Source organism: Rhipicephalus microplus, chromosome 9 (assembly GCF_043290135.1).
Source record: "Rhipicephalus microplus isolate Deutch F79 chromosome 9, USDA_Rmic, whole genome shotgun sequence".
NCBI classification, from domain to species: Eukaryota; Metazoa; Arthropoda; class Arachnida; order Ixodida; family Ixodidae; genus Rhipicephalus; species Rhipicephalus microplus.
In genome coordinates, this window is record NC_134708.1 from 41471745 (window position 1) to 41497744 (window position 26000).

Here is a 26000-nt window from a genome sequence, read left to right on the forward strand (position 1 = left end):
GCGTCATCCCTCTGACTTTTCTGCAAGTCACGTGCACTCATATCTAGGGGACTTATTGTTGGTACCGGCAGGCGACGAGAACTCTGTCCGACTGTCGCGGCGACTTCGTTTTCCTTTGATTGCCTCGCAACCGAAGTGAATGCATCTGTAGTATAAGATCCAGTCAGCGATCCGTCGTCCGCTCCCACCCTAGATGATATTTTCATCGGACTAGCTGGACGTAGGTGTCTTTTCCAATCTTGATCAGGATCGGAGGCGTCACGGACCCCTTGGACGTTTCCCAGAACGACGTCATACAGTGGGTCATCCATGCAGATCGCGCGAGTCTTGCCTGAGAAAAAGGGTGAAATAATTCGCACGTCTGCCTCCGGCAGTTTCAGTACCCTTCGATCAAGAAGACACACAGAGGAAACTTTCCCCGTCAGATTGCTGACTGGTACAAGGGACCTTCTCACAATAACCGAGTCGCATCCTGTATCCCGTAAGACCGTAACGGGCTGGTTTTCAAGGACGCCTTCGGCCGTAGGCATAGACTTGTCCTCCCACTTGATTCTCGTACGTTTCGAGCAATCAGTACCTTGCCGGGAAGCCTGTGTCTCCTGGTTTGATGCTTTCGGACCTTCTGCTTGCTCTTTCAGGCACGAGGCTTTACCGCTTCCCTTGTTAGGGCAGTCCTCTTTGCTATGCCCACTACGTCTACATTTTCCGCAGAAGGCTGGTTTTGTCCTTGGCCCTTTAGTATTTGCCCAGCAATCTGAGGCCTTATGACCGCGCTTTCCACAAAGCAAACAATGTGGTTTGTCCTTTTCCTCTTTCCGTAGTGCGGCCTGCGCTCGATCTGGTGGCTTTTTATGGTCCTTGTCGTCCTTACCTTTACCAAGGTTGACGAAACCCTGCGCCTCCATATAATGATCAGTAGCTTCTACTAGCTTTTCAATTCCTCGGCAATCCCTTTCCCGCAGGAAGATTGCCAGCTTCTCGTGGCACTGCGTGATGAATTGCTCTGAAACAATAACGTCTCGTAGAGCTTCGTACGTCCGTTCGGTCTTGGCCATCTCTTGCCAATGGTCGAAATAACCTAGTAATCGCCCAGCGAACTGTCGACCCGTTTCGCAGTCCTCAGGCTTCGCCGACCGAAACTTAGTGCGGTAGCCCTCCTCTGTAAACCGGAAGCGCTGCAACAACGTTTTCTTTAACGTTGCGTAATCCATGGCATGGTCAGGTGCCATTCTGCCAACAACACTTAGCGCTTCACCTGTCAAACAAAGGCTCAGTGAAAGGGCCCACTTGTCTTGCGGCCAATCCTGGCTCCTGGCGACGCGTTCAAAGCGCTGGATGTACGCGTCCAGCTCGTCGCGAACTTCGTTGAAGGGCGGTATGAGTTTGTGCGGACTTTCGTAGCTTTGAGGAGAACCCATGTGCGGACCCTCTACTGATTGACCTGTAGTCACGCTACCCGTTGTCGCATCTAACTCTCGGAGCTTCAACCTTAGTTCGAGAACCTCCTTTTCTGCTTGTAGCCTCGCCAGTGCCTCGGCATCAGCTTCTTTTGCCGCATTGCGTTCGGCTAAACGTACTTCCCGCGCTTCTCGTTCACGTACGCGCTCCTCATCGATCCACTGCTTTAGCCCTGGACCGCTCAACCCCAGTTCCTTTCCAATTGCTGTGAGCTTGTCCGTCTCCATCGTCAACCATCAGACCCGCATAAGCGACGCGCTGCTCTTTTATAGGATAAGAGCGGTCCTGTCGCGCGGACGCCAGATGTGATGTTAGTGGTTGAGGTTCGTCGCGCCGCAGAGCGTGTGACGCGTTGCGGATGGAGGAGACGGTATCTGACGTTAACAAACCACACTACAATTGTATTTGACAGCATACACACACGAAATACATAAAGCGGCAGCGTACACTACTAGTCAATTGTCTCACGTGGCGGTTGTTACATCGTGCATAATGAATAGCACAGCATAAACGGAGACATCTTGTTTATTTCCTCTTCTTCCTTCTCCCCCGTGGCGGCCACCGAGCGCGTGCCACCGCACAGCGCTGTAGTCGGTAGCGACGCCTTATACCACATATCCCCTCTTGCAAAAAAAAAAAAAATAAAATAAAATAAAAATAAATGGTAGAAACACACAAAACTGTTTTTGTCTACTTCCTAACGAAGTCCTTCAATTTCTTTGGGGTCTTCTTTTTACGCTTGCTTTTCCTTGCAGGCGCATTAAATCCTGGACTGGTCAAAGCTTGCGTGCCGTCTGGTGGAGATGATACGGGGTCTACCCTTTCATGACCATCCGCTCTTGATGTGTCCCATTGGGGCGCACTAGATGACCGATCAGATGCAGGGGACCAGTTCATAAGGGCAGCGGTTTCAGGCTGTAATGCATGAGAAGACCGATTAAATGCAGGTGTCCAGTTCATAACAGCAGGGGTGCCCGATTTCATTTTGTTGACCGCTCCGGAGTGAACTGCGATTAACTTAGATGCGTTCCACACACGCCCATCGTCCAAAAGGTACGAGGCCGGTCCCCGTTTTCCAATGATCTTCTTGGGCGCGGAAAATTGTGAAGACAGCTTACCGTGAGCTGCAGTTGTCTTAACGCGCACGTAATCACCAACGACGAAACTGGGTTCCTTGGCTCCACGTTTTTCATCGGTGTAGCTCTTCGAGATCATTTGCTTCTTTTTGACATGCTCTCGTAGCTGTTCAATCGCCCTTGACGGGTCCGTGCTGAAGCATCTGTCGGGCAATCCCAATATGTCAAGTCTGGTGCGAGGTTGGCGTCGATGAAGAAGAACAGCGGGTGTCGCACCAGTAGTCGCGTGAGGCGTACAGCGATATACTTGCAGGTAATCAAGCATGGCTGTTCGTACGTCACGACGTTCAAGCAGGGCTAGTTGAATGTACGACTTCAGCACCCTATTGAATCTCTCCACCAAGCCGTTAGCTTGTGGGTAATACACGGAAGAGTTGTAGTGCGTTATTCCACGCTCCGTGAGAAACTCGTCAAAGCTTGCTGAAGAGAACTGTGGTCCATGATCGGATACAATACTACGTGGGTAGCCTTCTCGCGCAAAAAGTTCAAGTAAAAACTTCTTCACTGTAGACGTGGTCGCATCTCGCACGAACGCCACTTCAGGCCACTTGCTATAATAGTCAATAACAGTAATCGCAAAACGGCAGTCGGCCGAAGCTTGCGTGAAAGGTCCCACAATGTCGATGGCAATTTTTTCCCACGCCGCGTCAGGAAGAGGAACAGGTTGCAGTGGCGCTGGAAAGGTACGTGCGGACTTGTCACAAGACTGGCAAATCACGCATGTGCGCACCAGTTCTTCAATGTGACTATCCATGCATGGCCACCAATAGGACTCTCTCAGGCGAGCTTTGGTACGACTAATGCCTGGATGTGACTCGTGGGCCAGATCCATAAGGCGGCGTGTCAACGTTGCAGGCACGACAATCCTGTCACCCCGGCATAGGATATCACTTACAACAGAGAGTTCAGCCTTCACGTAAAAGTAAGGTAGCAATTCTTTTGACAGTGATTTCTTGTCAGGCCAAGAAGTAGTCGTGAAGTGCTTAACTTCACAGATAATCTGATCATTGGCACTTGCTTCTTGAAGTTCTGGCATGGTAACTACGGGAGACAACAAACAGATAAATTCCTCTTCTGGTGCATCGCGGATTAAACTCTGGACGGGTAGCCTGGAGAGAGCGTCAGCCACGACGTTTTCGCTACCTTTCCTGTATTCGACGGTATAGTTGTAGCAGAGCAACCGTGAGGACCAGCGCGCAATCCTTAATGGTCGGTGACCGGTGCCTTTCGTCGAAAGAAGCGTAACCAGCGCTGCGTGATCCGTTCGTAAGATGAAAGGTCGTCCCCATAGATAAACGTGCCAGTGTTCGCAAGCCCAAACACAGGCAAGGGCCTCACGTTCGCCGACTGAGTATTTCCGCTCATGCGGTTGAAGTGTGCGGGAGGCGAATGCGACAGTTTGCAGTGAGGTCCCGTTGTCTTGCTGAAGTACTGCACCTAATCCATATCCTGAAGCATCAGTTGTAACGAACACAGGCAAGTGAGGATCGAAAAGATGAAGCACTTCGCAAGATGTGAGCAGAGATTTCAGGCGCTCCAAACTGCTCTGTGCTGCCGCACTCCAAACGAAAGAGGCTTGTCCTCGTAGCAAGGCGCGCATTGGCTCGACAACATCCGAAAAATGAGGAATGAACTTGGAATAGAAGCCTGCAAGCCCCAGTAGCGAGCGGAGTTCGTTAATATTTGTAGGTGATGGTGCCTTTGTTATCGCCTCAATGGATGACATCAACGGAAATAATCCTTTGGCGCTCACAACGTGACCTAGAAAAGTCAACTCTGCCACGTCAAAGACACACTTGTTGTTGAGCCGGAGGCCAGCATCAGAAAGACGTTGCAATACAGCGCGCAAGTTTCCCAAATGGTCCTCTCGGGATCGCCCATACACGATGATGTCATCAATGTAAAATAGGACACATTTGCACCCTTTCAAGATCATGTGCATCATTTTCTGGAACGCTGATGGCGCCGACGCCAGTCCGAAGCAAACCCTCTTGAAGCGAAATAGTCCATCGTGAGTGATGAACGTGGTAAGGTCACGGCTCTCTAAACTGAGCGGTAGCTGGTGATATGCAGAAGCTAAGTCTAGCTTCGAGAAACGCTGTGCCCCAGCCAGGCTGTTCAGGAGCTCCTCAGTTTGTGGCAAAGGAAAACTGTCTACTACCACAGCTTTGTTTGGCTCCCGTAAGTCAACACACATGCGAATCGAGCCGTCTTTTTTTCTGGCTACGACAATAGGGGAGACCCACTCAGAAGAGTCGACACGCTCAATGATGCCCTGAGCTTCTAATTTCTGAACTTCTGCCGAGACTTGCTCGCGAATGACAAGTGGCAGTCGTCTCAGTTTGCTGGCCACCGGTTGTACAGACGCGCGAACTCTGACCTTGTGAGTGAAACCTCTCACAGTTCCCAGCTCTTTTGCAAATAGGTGCTCAAACTCAGAACGTAATTCTGGAGGTAGCACCGGAGTTTCTTGCGTCATTAGAAGACACCTGAGCGGTGACCCTTGGATCTTCATATCCAGAGCAGCGATGCCGTCTAATCCCAGAATGGTCGTTCCCCCAGGCACAACGTATAGTAGAACAGAAGTGCATCGGCCGTGAAATGAGGCAGTAGCAATGAAGCATCCTTGTATAGGAATTGCTGCCTTTGAATAATCGAGAAGCTGGACGGATGTAGACTTCAGTGGATACGCTTTAGAAAAATAGCGTTGGTAAAGTTCTTCGGCCAGGATCGAAACCGATGATCCTGTATCGATCAAAAATGGTACAGAAATTCCTTCTATTTCCAACGCTGCGTAAATTCCCTTCTTACGGCTCCAGATCTGACAAACACTTAAATGGTCGTCTGGATCAGCTGTATCGTTACCTTCCGCTACATGCTGAACATTCTTCTCAAACTTCCGCAATGACTTGCACACCTTTTCAAGATGGCCAATTTTCTCACATTGTCGACACCTATGTGCTTTGGCCTTGCACAGAGAGCTATTTGCAAGGTGTGCCGTAGAACCACAACGATAACATACTTGCTCTTTCGGAGATATGCGACTTTGACCGTGCATGTTATAGCAAGTACATGTGCTACAATGCCGTTCTCTGTGATTTGAAGTATCTTTTACACGATGAACTTGCAAGTCATTTTGTGCAAGTTCTCTTGCTTCATTAGTCGCTTGATCATGCTGTTTGGCAATGGTAAGAGCCTTAGAAAGCGTGAGAGACTCTTCCAGCAGAAGGCGTTCACGTAAGTATCCACTTGTGGTTTTCTCTATGAGCTGGTCGCGTATCATGTCGTCCGTTAGATCACCGAAATTGCATGCTCCTACAAGACTTCTCAGCGCGGTGACGTAATCAGCCGCAGTCTCACCTGGGGCCTGCGTACGTTGACGGAAACGGTGACGCGCTGCAGTGACGTTCAACGTGGTTTTGAAGTGACCTTCCAGCGTCGCGATGGCGCGGTCGAACACATCAGGACTAGGGGACGTCAGTGTACCTGCCGCAGCGCTCGCAGGCACGAGGCACGGGTCGTCAGTGTTCAGAGACGCCGAGTAAGACACGAGCATGGCTCATAGCAACAACAAGAAGACCCCCCCTTTATTCCCAACTGCCCCCCTGCTATATACCCCACATGAGGTGGCGCGCGCATGCCGACAGCGCCATCCATTAGAGGATTAACATAGCACTCAGCGTCCACTACATCTTCCCTCCCGGGATAGTTACATGTTCAACCTGCGCGGCGGTTTCACGGCACGGCCAGAACGCGTACGCTTAGGTTCATCACACTGAGGCGCACTTGCTTGCACAGGTAGCGTCTGCACTTCAGGCGAGGGAGGCATCTTCACAGGCGGCACAGGTGATGCGCACGAAGCACTTGAAGCACTTGGAGACAATGATTCCGACGCTGAGGTCGAGGCTGAGTCTCTTGGCGGATTTGATGACAAGGTTCCATGCGTCGGTGATGAAGCCATTGATGCTTGCTGTTGGACATTTTGGTCATCTACAAACGGCACCAGATGGCAACGGTTCCTCTGGACAACACCACTTTGAGTCTCGACCACATATGACCTTGGTCGCTGAGCTGGGCTGAGGACACGACCGCTGCAACCTAAATCCTTTATCCACACATCCTCCCCCATACTGAGAGAAATCAGAGGAGTAGTACTGTGACGGCTATTGTAGTCCTTCGCCTGTTTCAACTTCGCCGCAGTATCCTGTGCTTGAAATTCCTCGTGATTGGGTAAGGCCGGAAGAAGTCGTTCAGGCAGAACCGGAAGACGAGTTTGTAGTCTCCTTCCCATGAGTAACTGAGCTGGAGAGACGCCCGAAACTCCAGGTGTGTCTCGGTATGCGAGTAGAGCGAGGTACGGATCCGGGCTTTTCTTCAGCAAATCTTTCACGGTACGCACCATGCGCTCTACCTCTCCGTTACTCTGAGGGTATCGAGGGCTGCTGGTCTCGTGGCAGAATCGATACGCCGTTGCAAAGTCGGCGAACTCCTTGGACGAGAATTGAGGTCCATTGTCCGTCCGCACAACGTCTGGTATCCCAAAACGGGCAAAACAACTCTTGACCGCAGCAACAACCGCTTTTGCTGATGAAGTTCCCAGTGTGACTATTTCTGGAAATCGGGAGTAGTAGTCGACAATGAGGACGTAGTCGCGTCCTTCCAGGTGGAACAAGTCGATTCCCAGGCGTTGCCATGGTCGTTCCGGTGTTGGCGTTGGTGACAGTGGCTCAGAACGCAAGGTTCGCGTCTCAGCACACTTAGCACATTGAGCCACAAGGTCCTCAATATGCTGGCTGCAATGGGGCCACCAAACGCACTCGCGGGCGCGCACTTGACAGCGGCGGACACCTTGATGTCCTTCGTGCAGTAGTGCGAGAATGTCCTTGCGTTGGGCTGACGGGATGACAATGCGGCGATCCAGTAAGAGTAACCCATCGTACACACTCAGTCTTTCTCGCTCCTTCCAGTATGGTGCTAAATGGGTCGGAACTCTCTTCTTGGACGGCCAGCCTTTCTCACAATAAGTCATAATAGAAGAACACTCGCTATCTTGAGCTTGAAGACGACGGATCTCGTCTAGCTGATTTTCCAGTTGTAAAGGTAGCTCCTTGAGAACTTCCCCTATATAGACTTCCAAGCTGCTGACTGCTTTAGAAGTTGGCAAGTCGCAGGGTGCTCTTGATAGTGTGTCCGCTGTGGCTAGCAGTTTTCCAGGAACATACTTGACGGCGAACTGATAGCGCATCAGTTTTATTCGCATACGTTGAATTCGAGGTGGCAAGATGTCCAGATCTTTACTTGACAGGAGAGCTACAAGCGGAAGGTGATCGGATTCGACCTCAAAGCTTAGTCCACGTAGGTATTGATCGAACCTGGTGACAGCCCATGTGACAGCCAGAGACTCCTTTTCCGTTTGACTGTAGCGTCCTTCTGTAGTAGTGAGAGATCTGGAAGCATAGGCAACTGCTCGTCGAATTCCTGACGGTTGATCTTGGAGTAAAACGGCACCAAGGCCATGAGAGCTTGCGTCAGCCGATACTATAGTTGGGTAATGGGGATTGTACATAGCCATACATGTGTCGGAGCTGATCAAAGACTTTATCTTCTTGAACGCTTCCTCTTGGTTGTAACTCCAGCTCCACGCGTTATTCTTGTTGAGGAGTGCACGAATAGGTGCGGAGATCTCAGACAGTTTTGGAATGAATCGAGCCACATGGTTTACCATTCCAAGTAATCGGCGAACACCACTAACATCGATTGGTGGTGGGAGATCCATGATAGCCTTGACTTTGTCCGGGTCTGGACTAATTCCTTGCTGGCTGACGACAACTCCTAAGAACTTGACAGAAGAGACCCTGAACTGACACTTCTTTTCATTAAGAGTGACACCCGCTTGAGTCAACCGTGCCAAGACGTCAGCTAGACGCTGGTCGTGCTCTTGATGGTTCCTACCAAAGACGAGTATGTCGTCTATCATGTTGACGACTCCGGTGATGCCTTCGAGCAGTCTCGACATGAAGCGTTGGAAATACTCGGGTGCTGTCGCAATGCCAAAGGGAAGACGCTTGTAGCAATATCGGCCAAAAGGTGTGATGAATGTCGTCAGTTCTTCACTCTCACGAGTTAGTTTTATTTGGTGGAAGCTGGATCTTGCATCGAGCTTGGAAAAAATTTGTGCCCCACCAAGCTGACCTAAGATGTCTTCAACTGTCGGCAGAATGTAGCGTTCCCGCTGGATAACCTTGTTAAGCTTCGTCAAGTCGACACAGAGCCTGTACCCGCCCGACGACTTCGGCACGACGACGAGGCCTGAACACCATGCGGTAGGCGTGTCAACCTTGCGAATGACTCCTTGGGTTTCCATTTCATCCAATTCCTTCTTCACATGCTCTAGCAGAGGCAGAGGTATTCGTCGAGGAACACTTAATGAAAAGGGACGAGCATCTTGAGCGACGCGGATGTGGTATTCTTCCTGTACTTCGCCAAGCCCACGAAAAATTTTTGATTGAGATGACGGAATACCATCCACAGAGTCCAAAAACTGAACGATGCCCAAGTCTTCAATTGCTGGTAACCCCAGGAGGTGTGTCGTCTGGTTCTTGATAACATACAGTCTTTGCACAGACACTTTGTTACGCCACTGCAAGGTAGCAGTGAAAGATCCCAGAACGTGCAGCCTTTGATTTCCAGGACCGGATACCTCGGCGTCCACTTTATCCAAAACAGTAGGTAATGCCGGAAAAGAAGGTGAAACCACCGTTATTTCGGCCCCTGAGTCTATCTTGAAGTGTGCGAGGTGACCATTCACGTGAATGTCGGCATATCGTGCCCGACGCGTACTGAGCGCGTGAAGTTCCACTGAGCCTAACAGCTCTTTCCGATGCTTGGCCCGGCAAACAGCAATAAAATGACCTTGCTTCTTGCAGAAATTGCATGTGGCTTTGCGAGCTGGGCATTCTTTTCGAGAGTGGTGACCACGGCCGCAGTAATCGCAAGTAGACTGAGTTGGCTGCACAGATTTGCTGCGACGCGATGAAGCGTTCTTCGCGCGTTGCGCCGCGTCCACGTTTAAGCTGTCAAAGGCCCCGTTCTCGCTGGGAGTTTCACGGGATAGACGCTCTTTTTCGGCTTCTTCATGAACACGCGCTTGGCACAACGCTTCCTCAGCTGTAAGTTTCGTACATCGGCACAACTGATCCGATAGCTTCTCATTCCGCAATCCAACGACAAACTTGTCTCGCACAAGGCGGTCTTCGATCTCGGCGTTGTTGTACCCACAACGCTTGACAAGATTCCTGAGCGCGGTGAAAAATTCATCAACCGGCTCCCCAAGTTGTTGCACTCGGCGGTGAAATCGGCGGCTCTCGTAAATCTCATTGATAGGGTGGACAAAATGCGAAGTGAGCTTAGCCTTGACTTCCGCAAACGGGCGGTTTTCCGGAGCAGACAGTCCTAGCGACGACAAGACGCTACGTGCTTGGGAACCCATGCAATATAAAAGAGTTCGCACCTGCACCTCGTCGGTGGCTGTGTTGATACCGGCCGCGAAGGCGTAATCTTCGTACCTCGTTATCCATGTTGTCCATTCCCCAGGGCTGGTGAAGTTGAAAGGCGACGGAGGCTGAAGTCCCGGTGTACCGACGTGAATGAAGTTGAGCTGAGAAGGTCCGGCGTCTGTCTCCTCCATAACTCCGCGTTAGACGCCCACTTCTGACACCATGTTCAGAGACGCCGAGTAAGACACGAGCATGGCTCATAGCAACAACAACAAGACCCCCCCTTTATTCCCAACTGCCCCCCTGCTATATACCGGGCGTGGGTTCGAATCCCACTTCTGACACCATGTTCAGAGACGCCGAGTAAGACACGAGCATGGCTCATAGCAACAACAAGAAGACCCCCCCTTTATTCCCAACTGCCCCCCTGCTATATACCCCACATGAGGTGGCGCGCGCATGCCGACAGCGCCATCCATTAGAGGATTAACATAGCACTCAGCGTCCACTACAGTCAGTAGTCGTCAGAGTCTGGAAGATACGTTGTCCTTCCAAGCCCAAGCAGTTGAGCAGGATCGCCTTCCGACGAATGGCAGGTAGGTCGAAGGCGCCCGAAGCAACCATGTAATTCTTGAAAGCCTGGATCCATTGCTCCCATGGAATGTCCGGGTGTCCAGGTGACGACAGGAACGGAGGTGGCGGCTGTAGCCCCGAAATACTCATCGTAGAAGATGGTAGGCAATAAACGAGGGCACAGATGAGGTTCAGGCCGGTAGCACATGGGCTGGTGAATCCTCGTCGCCAAAATATGTTACATCGTGCATAATGAATAGCACAGCATAAACGGAGACATCTTGTTTATTTCCTCTTCTTCCTTCTCCCCCGTGGCGGCCACCGAGCGCGTGCCACCGCACAGCGCTGTAGTCGGTAGCGACGCCTTATACCACAGCGGTGCTTGGGGACCAGGAGGCTGTGGGCTGGTTGAATCCCTGTGATGACGTAATCGTCATCGGGTAGATGTCCGGTGTGGAAACGACGTAGCAGCAGCAGGGGTTAAGGGCCGAGTGAACGAACCGTCGCTCGGTAGCCGGTAGCCAGACAGGGCTCGTCCGCGCCAGGCCAGGACCTTGCGACGCTCGTCTCGACGGCGGTGGACAATCTGGAACCTCGCGCGTAGGTGCGGGTTCTCCGAGAGCAGCAGGCCGCGTCCCAGGTCTTGCCAGGCGAGGACCGTGAGGCGCTCGCTGTCCCGAAGACAGGCGCCCTGTGTATGCGAACCTCGCGCGTAGATGCGGGTTCTCCAACCACCTGCCGCCCGTTCTGCCGGCGTTCCAAAAAAAAAAAAACTGTCTCGCCTGCGCGCGCCCTTCTTAATCTTCTCTGCAGCCCGAGCTCCTTCGTTTTTCTCGCCTTCCAGCGATCGGCCACTCCGTCGTCTGCTCTCGCTTTCCCTGCTTCGTCACACAGGCATGCAGGGACAGACCCACGACTTTAAGAGCTTCGCCCGTTAAAAAAAAACAAAAAAAAAACGCCGAGCCTGCGCGGAAAGCACTGCCGAGCCACAGCGTAAACTGGTATAGGTCGGCGTCCACAACGCCCGTTGTACGCTCTCTCATGGCTCCTACTGCAAGTACGGTTGCGAGGTAGTATATTTATTGGGGTTTAACGTCCCAAAACCATCATAGGAATATGAGAGACGCCGTAGTGGAGGGCTCCGGAAATTCCGACCATCTGGGGTTCTTTAACGTGCACCCAAATCTGAGCACACGGGCCTACAACATTTCCGCCTCCATCGGAAATGCAGCCGCCGCGGCTGGGATTCTATCCTGCGACCTGCGGATCAGCAGCCGAGGGCCTTACCCACTGGACCACCCGGGCGGGTACGATTGCGAGATACGTACGCAATACGTAATAAATAAACCCTTTTTAGCAAGCAGTGATTCGCCCTCTACATGTTTCATTGGCTGTACGTGAAGTTTCGAAGCCGAAGACATTGTGAATTGTCAATAGGAGGATGATGACTGATGAGTCGTGGTTGAGTACAGTGCAGTGGGTGGGAAGCTTACACCGCCCACTCGTTACGCAATTCCCGAGCTGCGACGCCTGGTGCGATTGTCCTTATCTGCTACGCGAAATTGCATTTACTCGCCATACAAGAGACGTCCATATCATTTCCGAAAAAAAAAAAAGACTCAACAACTGGCGTTCCTCTGCAGTAGAGCACTTGCTTGCCACGCAGAAATTCGTTGCTCGAACCATGTCTTGAAATCTGGTTGTTTTAATCATTGTGCTTGAAAGCAGAGACGGACATGCACCGGCAACAGCTGGTAACTGCGCCACCAAAATCAACTGTTGTGAGCTTATAACAGCTTATATACGCTGTAAAAAATGGGGCTAAGCTGCTACTAAGCCGCACAAGGCTTGACCACAGCGAATCTGGACGACTCTAAGAAGTAATCTGGTTGCGTCTAGGTTTGTTCTATAGGCCTTAGCTATAGGGGAGGTGGTGCAGGTTGCTTCCACGTCGTTGATCGGCTTTAGGTATGCCAAGTTATTAGCTACGTTGATTCTCAGCCCATGTATACAGGTGCGAGTTTAACCGCAGACAGTCACAGACACCAAACGGTTGTCGAAACTACAGAGACAGAAACTCGCATTGAAACCAAGCATTCGCACCCCACATCTGCGTGCACGTCGTCGTTGGTGTAGGCATTTCATCACTTCGATGTCTCCTCGCAGCCACCGGTGCCTTTCCCGTTCCCTATAGTGTTCTCCCGTTGTACGCATAGAATTTCCTATAAATAAGCTAGAGGAAACTCTGGCGCTAGTGTCTATGGGAGCTGTAATGCATGGTGCTTCAGCGAACACTTATTATTTATTTGTGGGGTTTAACGTCCCAAAACCACCATATGATTATAAGAGACGCCGTAGTGGAGGACTCCGGAAATTTTGACCACCTGGGGTTCTTTAACGTGCACCCAAATCTGAGCACACGGGCCTACGACATTTCCGCCTCCATCGTAAATGCAGCCGCCGCAGCAGCTGGGATTTGAACCCGCGACCTGCGGGTCAGCAGCCGAGTACCTTAGCCACTAGACCACTGCGGCGGGGTGCTTCAGTGAACATGGGAATCGTGGTATAGTACATGGATTTGCCGAGTCTTCGTGTTTTACGTTCCTACTTTACGTTCCGCCTGGCTTCGCATGGCTTGAAGCTGTTTTGTCACGAAGCAGCAATCAGCGATAGTTTATCAGTTACGCTTCATCGCTTTAATCTTTCAGGCTCGCCAATTCTAATCCGGTCACGGAGTTAAAAACGGTTTATTCCTTTTATTTAAAATGAAATCGAAACACTACAATAAACGAAGTCACAAGTGCGTTCGCCACCCGCAAGCACGAAGACTAGGTGCATCCACGTACTACCCATCATTCTCATAGTCGCCGAACGATCGCAGCGCCAGAGTCTCTTCTATTTAATTTTAGGGAACTCTATGGCTGTACGTACTCGGGGTCTACGGCATGCCATCATCACGTCGCAGCCATTTGTTGGGCTAATGGATGCCCACGTCACATTTAGTGAACCAGCAGTGAGCAGCGGAATGTGTCCAAGTTCTGTGGCAGATACTCGTTTTTCACGATGTTAGTTTTGTCATATATGCCACAAAATCAGCGACCAGCTTAAAAAGCTTCACTGTGAAATTATTCGGAGTGCTTTATCAGCTGTGTGCAGTACTTGCTTGCTTTTGACGTACGTCGCGACGACACTGCTCTGTGTTCTACTAGCGACCACCACACCGTCGTACGTGGAAACTTCGGCAGGGCTGCTATGGGCGGCATACAAGTCTATGCCCAACTCCCACACTGTTTACTGAAAAACTGTATCACACTAACACGTGCCCGATCTGTCAAGCGGAGATGCCATTGCGTCTGGACGTGAGAGATATCCGGAGCAAATGTCCTCACAGAAGAGAAGATAAAAAAAATAAAGCACGCCTTTGGCCCAGGCTGACATCCCCCAGAGTTTGTCGAGCCAAAATGTAGAGTAACCAACCAAACGACCAATCAGAGCTCTTATCGACAAAAACACATTACACTAAAAGTTTTCTTTAAAAAATATTCCAAGCAATCATGATTCGGGGTGTATCGTCAGCGAAGCTGGCTGACCCAATGAGAAAACGCACTATATGAATGAGAATTCGACCTCTTCAACGTTGGATTAACCATCAAGCACCACTCTATACTGTGATTGCTCACATGAACGGGCGACTTAGATAATTCTATTTCTTGAGTGTATAGATGTCGAGTTTTAAAAGCTTCATCATTTTTTTTCTCTGGCACCAGGTAATTGCTGGCTCATGGCCCACTCCAGCTCGAACCATCCAGAGACGTTGTGCGCCGAAACGAAATGATCAAGAAACAAGCAAACATATGAGGGCATATGAGACGGTGTTCTCAAGGTAATACGACTCATTTCGAAAAAAAAATTATTGGCGTTACTTATCAATTGCAGCGTTATGATTCTGGACCACGTAGGCCAGAGGAAAAGACAGCGACGAAGAAACCGCGGCGTGTCCCGCGAGCACGCGCAAGAGGCCCGCGCAAAACGGCTTTCTCTTTCAAAAGCTCAGACAAGCTACGCTGACCGCTCCCGGACCGCAGTCGCGGACAAACCAGCACCGCATCAGAGAGGGCCCTTCTGGTCGAAAAGCCACTCGCTCAAAGTCCTCGTCGCGGTCTTCGCCGCGCGCGGTACGTCCACCCTGGCCGACATGGCCAACTCGTTCAAGCGCTTCCTCACCATCTTCGGCTACAAGCTGGACCGCAAGTGGGGCAACTTCAAGGCGCGCGTCAAGGAGAAGACCGACAAGGGCAGCTCGACGTCATGGAGCAGCGTTCGATCGCCCATCGACAACCTGCGCCGCAAGAAGAAGAACGGCTTCGGCAAGCTGGACGACCGCAACGTGGTGACGCAGGAGTTGCCCGCCTTCGGCGCCTATTGCCACTACTGACGCCGCTACCCCTTCGACTGCCCTTTTACTCAAGCTTCAAATCCAGTTCATCGTGAGGTGTTCTCTTTCGCTCATCTCAGAACCAAACTGCCTTGATCCTGAAAACCCTGTCTTTAAGCTCACCTTCTGTCTACTCTCCTCTCAAAGAACTTTCGCACCGTACGGCCGTTTAATCAAAGATGCACTAAAGCTTTTGAATTCAGCACGTTCTTCACCCCGCCACGCCTCCTCAATGCACGCCGTTTCATCTGCATTCAGCGCACATCTGTGCCCCTGGACCTTCGAAGCATCGGGACTGGTGACAGCAACCACCGTTTTCCTCGAACGTGTTCCTGTCTTTGCCTTACGATAAACCTCTGTCACATTCGCCGGACTTCCCTTCTGTCCAACACCGTCTTATAATTCAGCTGTCATGAGCAACTTAACTTCTCTTGCCTCTTTTGACTAAAAGTGCTATGAAGTAAAAGTGGCCTGAAGCAACCTTCTCCGGCTTCCTTACTCATACTAAAACAGCTCGGTTCTCGTGAACATCAGTGTATACTGCAGGGCAGCTTTGCAGGTACAGTCTCAACAAAAACTTCGAAATTTTTACGCTCCCTTGGTTATCCATTAGCGTGTTCATTTTGTTCTGCTTTCCATGCTGTGAGCATTTCGATACTCACTAATGTGGTGTCTCGTGCTTTTGCTTTTCCGAATACGTGTGGCAATGTTTAGCATGCAGCGACTTTTATTAAGCTAGAAGCAGATTGTTCTGGAAAGCACGTCGTTTCATTTTTTTGTTCTGTAACAAAGGGGACTCGAGCATAAAACTAGGCATATTATCAAAACGAAAGGCTGCGCGCATACTATTCGGAAGTCTTGCTTGTTGAACACAACTCTCTAAAACCACCTCCGTGTAAACTTATTCTGTCTCAAGACTTCGTAACAGTTCCGACCATAATGTTCATCTCGAAAGGTTACGCCGTGGCCTCCATGATTAGTTCCGGCAGCATGCCGTATTGCCAGAGCTAATCACGGAGGCAACGGTAACACGGAACGATCGCGTGCACGTCGCGATAGTGTCGCATGACCTTGCCTATTTGCCCACTGCATGGCAGTCTTGCGTATATGCCAGCAAAACCGTAGTGTGTGTTCGTTTCAGTCGAACGCAAATTCAAAAAGCACAGCTATCTAGTTATCTGTAAAGCGTCTGATTACTTCGAATTACATATTCCGTGGTATTACTACGCGCATCAATCACGCCACTACCACTGTCGGCACACATGTTTGAGTACAACGTTCCCCGACAGTTTGTATAAGTAGCTTTCGGTAACATTTGTTATATTCCGTCTCAATTATCTAGTGTTAATTAAGCGGCGTATAGAGTGAATTGCCAAACGCCGCGCTGGTGTGACATTCATTACTTTCCGACACGTTCATCATTTCCTGTCACTTCGTAAAGAGGCAGGCATACGCCTTTCGAACAAAGCACATAACGAGCCATGCGCGTTGTTTAAACACAACGTAAGATACAAATTTCAGACTACGCCGGCTTCTCGGGCCATGCTGTAAAACTCCGTGGACGAGTCCGCCAACAAGTCGTTGGGAGGCCCCATCTCGATCACTTCACCGTCCGCCATGACCACTATTCGGTCCGCGTCCAAGATGGTGTTAAGCCTGTGCGCGATTGTTATCACCGTGCTCTCTCTGAACATATATCGGATAACCCGCTGGATGAGTGCGTCTGTCTCAACGTCCACAGCGGCCGTAGCCTCGTCCAGGATGAGGATCCTGGAGTGCTTCAGCACGGCGCGACAGAGGCACACGAGCTGACGCTGTCCGACGCTGATGTTGGCGCCACCTTCAGTGATGGCCGTCTCGAGGCCCTCCGGGAACCGTTCTCTCAGGTTGGTGGTGCCCAGGACCTCCCACAGCTTGCTGTCCTCGTGTTCGTCGTCCGGGTCCAAGTTCATCCTCAGCGTTCCGCTGAATAGCACCGCCTCTTGCGGGATAATGGTTATCTTCGAGCGCAGGTCGAACAGCCCGATCTTGGAGATGTCGATGTCATCGATGATGATGCTGCCCTTGGCCGCCTCAATCATGCGGAACATGGCCAGCGTGAGCGTCGACTTGCCAGCGCCCGTGCGGCCCACGATGGCGACCTTCTCGGCAGCATCGAACTCCACGTTCACGTCGCGCAGGCACAGTCTCAGCCCTTCCCTGTATCGCGCGCTGTAGTTGATGAATGAGATGACTCCCTTGTGGGGCCAGTCCTCTGGCGGACCAGGCTCGACGTAACGTGCCGCCTCGCCCTCGATCTTGGAGTACTCTTCGACTCGCTCCGAGGACACGATGGCCGCTTCCGACTCGGCAGCGAAATGGACAATGTTGTTGAAGGCGAACGTGGACGTGATGATGTAGGACATTAGAAGGCCCGCCGTGCCGGCACTGATGGTCTGGCGCCAGTGAATGATGAGGATGGCGGTGGTTACGACGAGTGAGCAGCCGATCAGATCCAGCCGGCTGATCATCCACAGCTTGGAGATGAGTAGCGAGAAGGAGCAGTTCTGCGTGACGTCCACCTCGTTTAGGAAGCGGTCGATGAAAATCTGCTCGGCGTTGTAACTCCGTATGCTGCTCAGACCGTCCAGGGTCTCTCCGAACGTGTTCACAACGGGTGACCTGGGATTCAAACGAATGTACCAATAGCGGCCAGCTGTAACATCCATCTGTTTTGCGAGACATGTCGAACAGACTGTAATGTCAGCACTTTAGAGCTGGCCGGTACAGTTGCAAAGAATTGGAAAGTGTGTTTATAAGTTCATTTCACCTAATGTAATCTTGAAGGTCTGTAGACATTACATAAGGCGGGGGCTGTAACAAAGTAATGTGACATTTTACACGAAACAAGACTTATAGTCACGCGATTGCCAGGTTATAACACATTGTGAGGAGCACAAGGTAAGTAGGGCAACAGAGCAGTTAGCCACAATAAGCTCGGTGCTGTACAAACATTAATGCGCACTGTTTGGTTCCCGTTTGATGACGTACACTGCCCTCATTTTATAATAATTGTTGAGGTTTTACGTTCCGAAACCATGATATGATTATGAGGGACGCCATAGTGGAAGGCTCTACAAATTTCTACCACTTGGGGCTCTTTACCGTGAACCTAAATCTGCGTACACCGGCCTCAAGCGTTTTCACCTCCACCTAAAATTCGGCCACCACGGCCGAAATTTGATCCGGCAACCTTTGGTTATTTGAGCACTGTAACTACTGTATCGCCGTGTCGGCGTATACTGCTCTCATGCACTACAAAAACGCGGGTATACGTTTCTATGATATCCATCCATGAAATTATTCTTTTTGATTCGTTTCCGTCCAGTGGCTTATCAGTGCTACAAAATTATGTTTTTCAACTTCGCTAAGACGAATGCAGATAGGAGTCACCGTAATAAGTATCGGTGTACTCATTCTGCAAAAAAAAAAAAGGTGACGCTTAGTAAGGCTACGTATATAGTCACGTTTTTTAAAGACGATAGTCTTTCTTGGGTACCTTCGACAAAAAAATTTTGGTCTGTCTGTCTGTCTGTCTGTCTGTCTGTCTGTCTGTCTGTCTGTCTGTCTGTCTGTCTGTCTGTCTGTCTACCTGCGATACAGTAGTGGTGCAGGCTCTTCTCTTCTCACAATATGTCTGTCTGTCTGTCTGTCTGTCTGTCTGTCTGTCTGTCTGTCTGTCTGTCTGTCTGTCTGTCTGTCTGTCTGTCTGTCTGTCTGTCTGTACATTTGTTTGTTTGTCCGCCCTTACCGATACGTCAAACGGCATCAAACGGCCAACCCCATCCTCAGCGTCCACCAATATTGATCAAGATTCAGCGCTCACACTTGTGCGATTGTCAATTAAAAAGAAATTATTGTGCATATCTGAGGCACCATAACAACACGTCGATGTTTTGTATGTGTGCCTTTATACTAGAGAAGGCACACACAACTAATTCTAAGGACCTTAGTGTTTATCACGCTGCGCTGACAGCGCAACGTGATGCTCAAAAAGGTAAGTGCTTCCAACGCTTTGACTAGAGTTACTGTATATGCTACCTTTAGGTAGCAGAGTTGCGCCACTGTTTTCCGGACGCCGCTTGCTCCGCCTACAGGAGTTCAGCGCCCCTATTCGCCGAGCGCCATCACGTAGTCATAGGTGGTTCATTTGCACTGCGGAGAAGCCAACGCTACGCAGATTCCGGGCAAATCAAGCGGCTTTGACAACAGCTGTTGTCATTCTCGCCACGCTTCTTCGGTAATGTAGCCTGGTGTAATGTAGCCTGTTGGTCACGAGAATGCGACAGCAAATGCATTCTGTGTTGAATTTTACTACCTAGAGTTCATGCGATTAGACGCTGGTGCAGCGGGTGTTACTATAAAAAATACCAGTGTTCAGTCAGAAGGAATACACGCTTGGCCATTGTCATCTGCAGGATTTTCTCTTGGGGGTGGGGGGGTTGCAAACAATTCTTGCATCGCGGTTCAAGGAGAGCAAGAACACTGGTCTAGCTTGGGTGAGGGCAAGGCTGTTGTGGCTTGAGAAGCGCAAGTGCCCATTTTCCACTTCTCTGATCACACCCATCCGCGTGTTTTTTTTTTTTTTTCCTGTCCACGGCACCACAAAACATGCTGTATTTGTATTAACCACAGATGTAGTAGTGAATACGTTACACATGCAGACTTGGCCAGTGTGTGTCAGCTGCATAAGTCCAAATTAGTCTGGCGGTTAAAACGCTAAAAAATAAAGGGAGAACTTAAACTATAAATATTCTAATCGGCAAGGTGTTGCTGCTAGTTCGTGATTTGAATGCAGCTTTGAAACAATAAGTGAAAAGAATGTTGGACACGAGAGGGTTGTTAAACAACGATTCACATCGATTATCTTGATCCGCGATTGTAATATGAGCGTAATACAAGAGCCGCTTGTAACGCGGGCGTCGCACGGCCACTCTCGATCACTATCCAGCTCGATTCAGTTGAAGACTACAAAGTTTTAGCTGGTAAGCTCACACAGTTAACAAACGAGCCCAACGCAATGAAAATATGACATTCCTAACTCCCTCGTTAGCGATCAAGAGGGAAAATAATTTTGTACATGTAAATGGGAAAAACAGCGCAAAAGAAGCCGAAGCTAATGTGTGGCCTACTATAAATATAAATATGTATCACTGGTTAAACGAGCTGACGCACGTTTTTTCATTATTACGTGCCAAAAACGTAAACGTAAAATCAAGTCTTCCAGGCGTGACCAGAGAAACTGAGTTTTTCTCGTACTCTCATAAAAAATAGATAGAAAAGAAAGCGAAAAAAAAACAAATAAAGCAACGCTAGTACTCTGAAGCGTGAGCGCTGCTCCTACGTGGGTGGTGAGTGGCCTTCCCACAAGACATTTGAACCCAAGATGGCGTACCTTGGCGCCATTCTGCTGCCTTAAGGTAGCATATACAGGAAATCTAGCTAAGACAACACGATGGTGACACCTGCCCGTGACATTGCGTTCTACACCTTATCACCTCTGAGACAAGCGCGCATCTTTCTCCGCTGGCGTGCACGCCTTCCTTCGTTTTCGAACTGCCAGATGGCGCTTGCGTCTAACGTGCCTTAAGGTCCCTAGATGAAACAAGTTTTCAAGGTAGCGACACCCTCCCTTTTCCTCCTCGCTTATTTGCCTGAAGCGCCCCCTAGAAGGTTTAAAACTTTCATCCAAAAGCGAATGTTTGGGTTCTGTTGCTACGGTGAATAGATGTAAATGAAACAAAATGGAAGGAAATAAGACGTAGAATAAGCAGTTACCTTTATGAACATAAACGGCACAACACATGAGCAAGCGGGATGTGCGTTACTCAACCGGCAACGTTGTGCAGTTCTATACTTCACACCACTAGCCATGGCGTCTCGCGTAGTACATTTTAGTTTCACGGCCGCGGTATTTCGTCCAGTTCTAACTAGTCCACTTCTCCGATTGTGTTTTGTTCGTGCTGTGACACAGTGAACGTGCTTCTTGCTGGATCCTGTAAGTGGCTACAGGGCGTGACGTTGTGACGATTGATTACAACCGGCTTGTGCACACGCAAGAAAAAAAAACTACGACCAGACTGGTACGAACACTCGTCCAGAAGCACTGCGATGGCGTTTTTTTTTTAATGTGCCCATTTGGACAATCGTGATGCCAAGTGATTTTGATGCGGTGCTGGGAACTTCCTGAAAACTGAGAGTTCTACTGGTGAGGTGTCTCGAAGCAGCGCGTTTCGGCTCAAGCGGGAACTGGTCAAGAGTGAAATGTTTCTTAGGGTGCGTTGATTACAACCTACAGCTGCTCTGTATACGTGCATACCCACATGTATTTGTACCAACTGGCATGCACTAGACACGCCTTAGACGCGCGCCTGGCGTTTCAATAAAAACCAACAAGTGAACTCGCTTCGCAGATCCGCGTCGACATACGTTGACGGAGTTGCACGAAAGCATTCGCGTGAAATGGTTCATAGTTTCACTTCATGGTGCGCTTCATCTCGGAAAGCACGAGGTAAGTTGAAGAGAGCGAAACCATTTTCTGTTGTTTACGGCAACGCAGCATTGCTGAAAAACGCAGATGTTGCATTGAACGAGCATGGCGAAACAATCTTGGTCGACTTAGCGCACACCGAAACGCTCTTCCTCTTCAGTTTATGTTCTGGCTACGATGTTGTCTTTGGTCACGGCGAGAATCCGGCTGGAGCCACATGCGCATGCGTACTCGTTTTGAACCTTTTGCACGATAATAAATAACACCACCAGCCATTTGCAAGATCACGTGCAAGTAATGCACCAATTACAGACGCGGATGGCAGAGAAAAAGAGGAGTAATCGAGAGAGTGAGGAGGACGGCTCGAGAACAATGAGTGACGCTACCTTGTTTCATCTAGGGACCTTAACGTGCCTCGACGCGCTCGTTCGCCTCCGCTACACGCTCGAGGCACTAACGCAGCGTCTCCAGAATACCATTCACCAATTTTCTTGCGCAGTACATCAAATAAACGTTTGTTCACTCTCTCCAGACGCAAGACTATAGTCTTTCGACGACATATACAATGTAACATGCAGATTCGGGGCCATTTTTTTTTTCTAAATAACAAGTAGAGGCAACGTTCAGACGCACCTGGTAACGCCCTCCAGACGCTTTAGCTGCCTCAGTGTGCGCAGGTAGAACCTCTGCATATAGACGTAGAGGCAAGCCAAAGGCACCGCGGCGATCAGGAACTCCGGCAAGATGACTGATATGAGGACGCCCATAGCCATGAGCTGGAAGAAGAGCTCGAAGAACACGTTCGACATGAGCGGCAGCTGCACGTCTAACTGGTCAATGTCCTTGCCCGCCCTGTTCAGGATGCGTCCCACGGGAGTAGTGTCGAAGAAGGACATGGGCGCGTCGAACATACACGCCATCATTTTCTCGTGTAGTGATCGCGAAGCCCTGATGGTGCCGTAATTGAGCATGGACGTACCCAGGAACGCGAAAAGGCCCATTAGGGTTCCCAGCACCGCGTACACGATCATCCGATGGGTCCTTCTCGCCACCGTCTGTTCTTCCTTGGGTAGGTACGAGTCCCGGCTCCAACTGCTTATCCAGAGGCCGCACGCCACATCGAACACTCGACAGAGCGTGTAACCGCTGAAGGCGAGTAGGACTATGAGCCAGCCCACGTGCCGAAGGTAGTTGATGAGCACCTCTTTCTTGATGGAGCCCACTTCGACGCCCTCAGCGCAGACGAGCGCGTTCGCCCTGGTGACGGCCGACACAGTGTTGTTGGTGTCCCAGCTGTCGCCGATGCTGGACATCATCTTGCTCGTCATCACTCCGATGTCGGCCTTGCCACCATCGTCACCACCGCGCTGTCTCGAGAAGTCACGAATGACACGGGCAAAGTCACCCCCTTTAGAAATAAGTTCGCGATAGCTTCCAAAGTCCACAACCCTGCCCTCGTTGAGAAAAAGGATCACGTCGACCGCTTGTAGGAGCGCGAGATTGTTCGTCACGAAGATGCGTGTCTTGTTTTGCAGAATCCCTCTAGGGCCAATGACCTTGTTGAAGATTTTCGCGCAAACCTCCGCATCGACGGCGCTGAGAGGGTCGTCCAGAAGGTAGATGTCCTTGTCCAAGTAGACGGCCCTGGCAAGGCTCACCCGCTGGCGCTGACCTCCACTTAAGTTAACTCCTTTCGAGCCGATTTCGGTCCTGTCACCGTCCATGAGCATCTCGAAGTCGCTTCTCAGGCAGCACTTGTCTGTGACCCTCTTGTAGAAGTACTTCTCGTATTCGTTCATGAACGTGATGTTTTTGCGTATTGTTCCGTGAATGATCCACGCACTTTGCGGCACGTACGCTACTTCACCGTCAATGTCGATGCTACCTTCTACGAGATCCATCTCCCCCAGCATGGTGTTCAGAAAGGAAGACTTGCCGCATCCCACGAGGCCGAAAACGCCTACGAGCTGACCCTTGGGTATGGCCAGGTTTATGTCCTGTAGGAAAGGCGGATCGTCCGAATCGGGGGTCCACGTAAAAGAGGCGTTCGAAAAACGTATCGCGTTACCCTCGCCGGGATCACTGCCGATAACATCCGTGTCTTTTTCTTCGGCTTCCAGGAATTCGGCGATCCGGTTCAGAGACACCGATGACTGAATGAAGTTGGAAATGACGTCGGGACACATGGCGAGATTCATTCGAAGCATGCTGCACAGCGTCATGCATACGAATCCTGTTTGCACGTCTAGCGTGGTGATGCCCTCCGATATCATGTAGACGGCGAAGATGGCTAGAGACTGGAAAAACGGCAGCGTAAACCAGAAGAACCTCATGGTGGCCGCCAAGATGGCGTAGAACTTGATCGTCAACATTTCCTGATTGCGGATGTCCAGAATACGGTTCATGAAGGGAGTTTCCCAGGTGTAAAACTTGAGGATGCGGATGTTGCTGAGCGCTTCGTTGGTGAACATGAGCCGACTGTCCTTCAATGTCATGAGCCTCTGCTGCAGCTTGTCTGCCAAACGGGTGAGCATTCCTGTTATTGGAAATATAACAAGCGTGACGACGATGATAGTGAGCGACGACGGGCCTATGAAGAACCACAGCCACACTGCCGACATTAGCGTCATAAAAAGCGCACCCATGCCAGCTGTCACGAAGAGGGACGTCTGGTATATCTTGTCTGCGTCCACAGTCATTAGGTTGATGATCTCCCCCGCGGTGTATTTCGTCAAACAGGCACTTGCTATCCGCAGCGTTTTCGTGTATACCGCGTGAACCAATATGCCCTTGAGCTGTAAGCCCATGACGACGTAGTGAAAGTCGCAATGCCTCAAGAGTGTCATCCCTGCCTTGCCCGTCAAGAAGATGATTGCAGCGTAAAAGTACCCTTTCCAATATTCTTCTTTCTTGTTAATCACAAAGCGAATGATGAACGTCAGGAGGACAGGCGGCGCCGTCCTGAAGAAGGCGAACATAATCTGCCCGACTAGGGTCGTCATCACGTTGCCCCAGATAGTACGGAAAAGGGACCACTTGAGGTGTCTGCCGTCGGCGGCATTCTTGTTGACCCTTAGCCACCTTTTGTAGTTGTTAACCGTCTTGACCTCCTCGGAAACAGGGAAAAGATCGTCCACGCTGAGCGTCTTCCGGTAACCGGACAGAATAAGAGACGTGTACCATTCGAAGCTGAGGTACGATATGGGTGACGCCACGTCCATGGGACATATCCCGGGCTTCTTCTTCCCGTAGTGTTCCGTGAACGAATATAGTACCACTAGGCCCCACATGATTGGGTAGGCGATCATTTGCACCGTGTAAGTAAACGCCGAGGGCAGTGACTCACTACGCGAGCTGAACGTGTTGCGCAGTACCCTGTAGTAAGTGGCGGTGCTGCAGCACGCGTTGAGTGTCCAGTACAGAAACAGCACGTTAGAGGTCTGTCGACCGCGCCTCTGTTCCGCATACTGGTACAGTATGGAGATCACGGAGCCGGCCAGTCTCATCACGCACGCCATGTACTCACTCAGGGGCACGTGGGGGCTGCCATAGTCGCTGAGGCAGAGGACGCGGAGGAGGCAGAGGTACAGCATGAAGGCGTACTTTGCGTAAGAGAGCAGGGTCATCGGATAAGGGCGCACTTTGGGCCCCAACGAGGAGACCATCTTGAACGGGAGATACACCACCAGCACGGAAAACGGTATCCACGTAAGTACAGTGTTCTCGAAGCATGGCGTCAGGCGAGGGTAGTCGGTGTTCCACGTCACGTTAGACTGCCACAGTGGGGTGCTACAAAATCCACCAAAAGTCATGCTGGCCGCGCCTCACGGAATAAGGCTCGTTTACCACAACTATAACAATGAGACGCGTTCACGTCGTTGCTTCCTAGCGGCGAGGCGGCTGAGACACGTGTTAGCCGTTCCCTCGCAAAAACGCCACGTCAAGGTTCATTTCGTCGGCTTGCACGAAAACGGCTCGTAGCACGACGTCGACGGCTGGCCCCTGATTTTCATCACCGTCATACACGGGTCATGGCTCAAGGGACATGCGCGCTTGTCCTGAGGCCCGTGCTTTGTGGAATAATCGGGCAGGCAGGGCATTCAGCGGCAGGCATCTACGCAATATGCGCTGTCTTGTGTCCCGCAGACCTTGTACTATCGACATGCGCTGTCCCCGTAGTGGACACCGTGCGCCGGTCCACACAGGACCGAGTCCTCGGTAGCGGCCCTCGATGGATCCTTGTTTTGGCTCTTCTTTCTCCTCCACAACACATGCTATATGGTTGCAGAGGGGATACGCCAGTGGCATTAAGTATTAGTACTTGTACACCATAGAGCCACAAACTTGTTTTTCTGAAGCCCTTTGTCGGATTG

The 26000-nt window shown here is 50.6% G+C and overlaps 2 protein-coding genes across 2 annotated transcripts; one reads left to right on the forward strand and one right to left on the reverse strand.

Annotated features, from left to right (window-relative positions):
• Nucleotides 1-14643: 14643 nt before the first annotated feature.
• LOC119165633 (uncharacterized) lies at nt 14644-15582 on the forward strand. Its single transcript, XM_075873489.1, has one exon. The coding sequence runs from the start codon at nt 14859-14861 to the stop codon at nt 15096-15098; it is 240 nt and encodes a 79-aa protein (XP_075729604.1). The 5' UTR covers nt 14644-14858; the 3' UTR covers nt 15099-15582.
• Nucleotides 15583-15930: 348 nt separating this feature from the next.
• LOC119164993 (multidrug resistance-associated protein 1) lies at nt 15931-26000 on the reverse strand. The gene is made up of 2 exons (XM_075873488.1): nt 22261-26000; nt 15931-17759 (listed from the first exon to the last, which is right to left on the reverse strand). The coding sequence occupies exons 1-2, from the start codon at nt 25437-25439 to the stop codon at nt 16616-16618; spliced, it is 4323 nt and encodes a 1440-aa protein (XP_075729603.1). The 5' UTR covers nt 25440-26000; the 3' UTR covers nt 15931-16615.

Coding starts and splice junctions, on each gene's coding strand:
- LOC119165633 (XM_075873489.1), top strand. CDS start 14,859: ATGGCCAACTCGTTCAAGCGCTTCCTCACCATCTTCGGCTACAAGCTG.
- LOC119164993 (XM_075873488.1), bottom strand. CDS start 25,439: ATGACTTTTGGTGGATTTTGTAGCACCCCACTGTGGCAGTCTAACGTG. Junction 17,760..22,260: donor CGTCTGGAGGGCGTTACCAG/GTGCGTCTGAAC, acceptor TTTGAATCCCAG/GTCACCCGTTGTGAACACGT.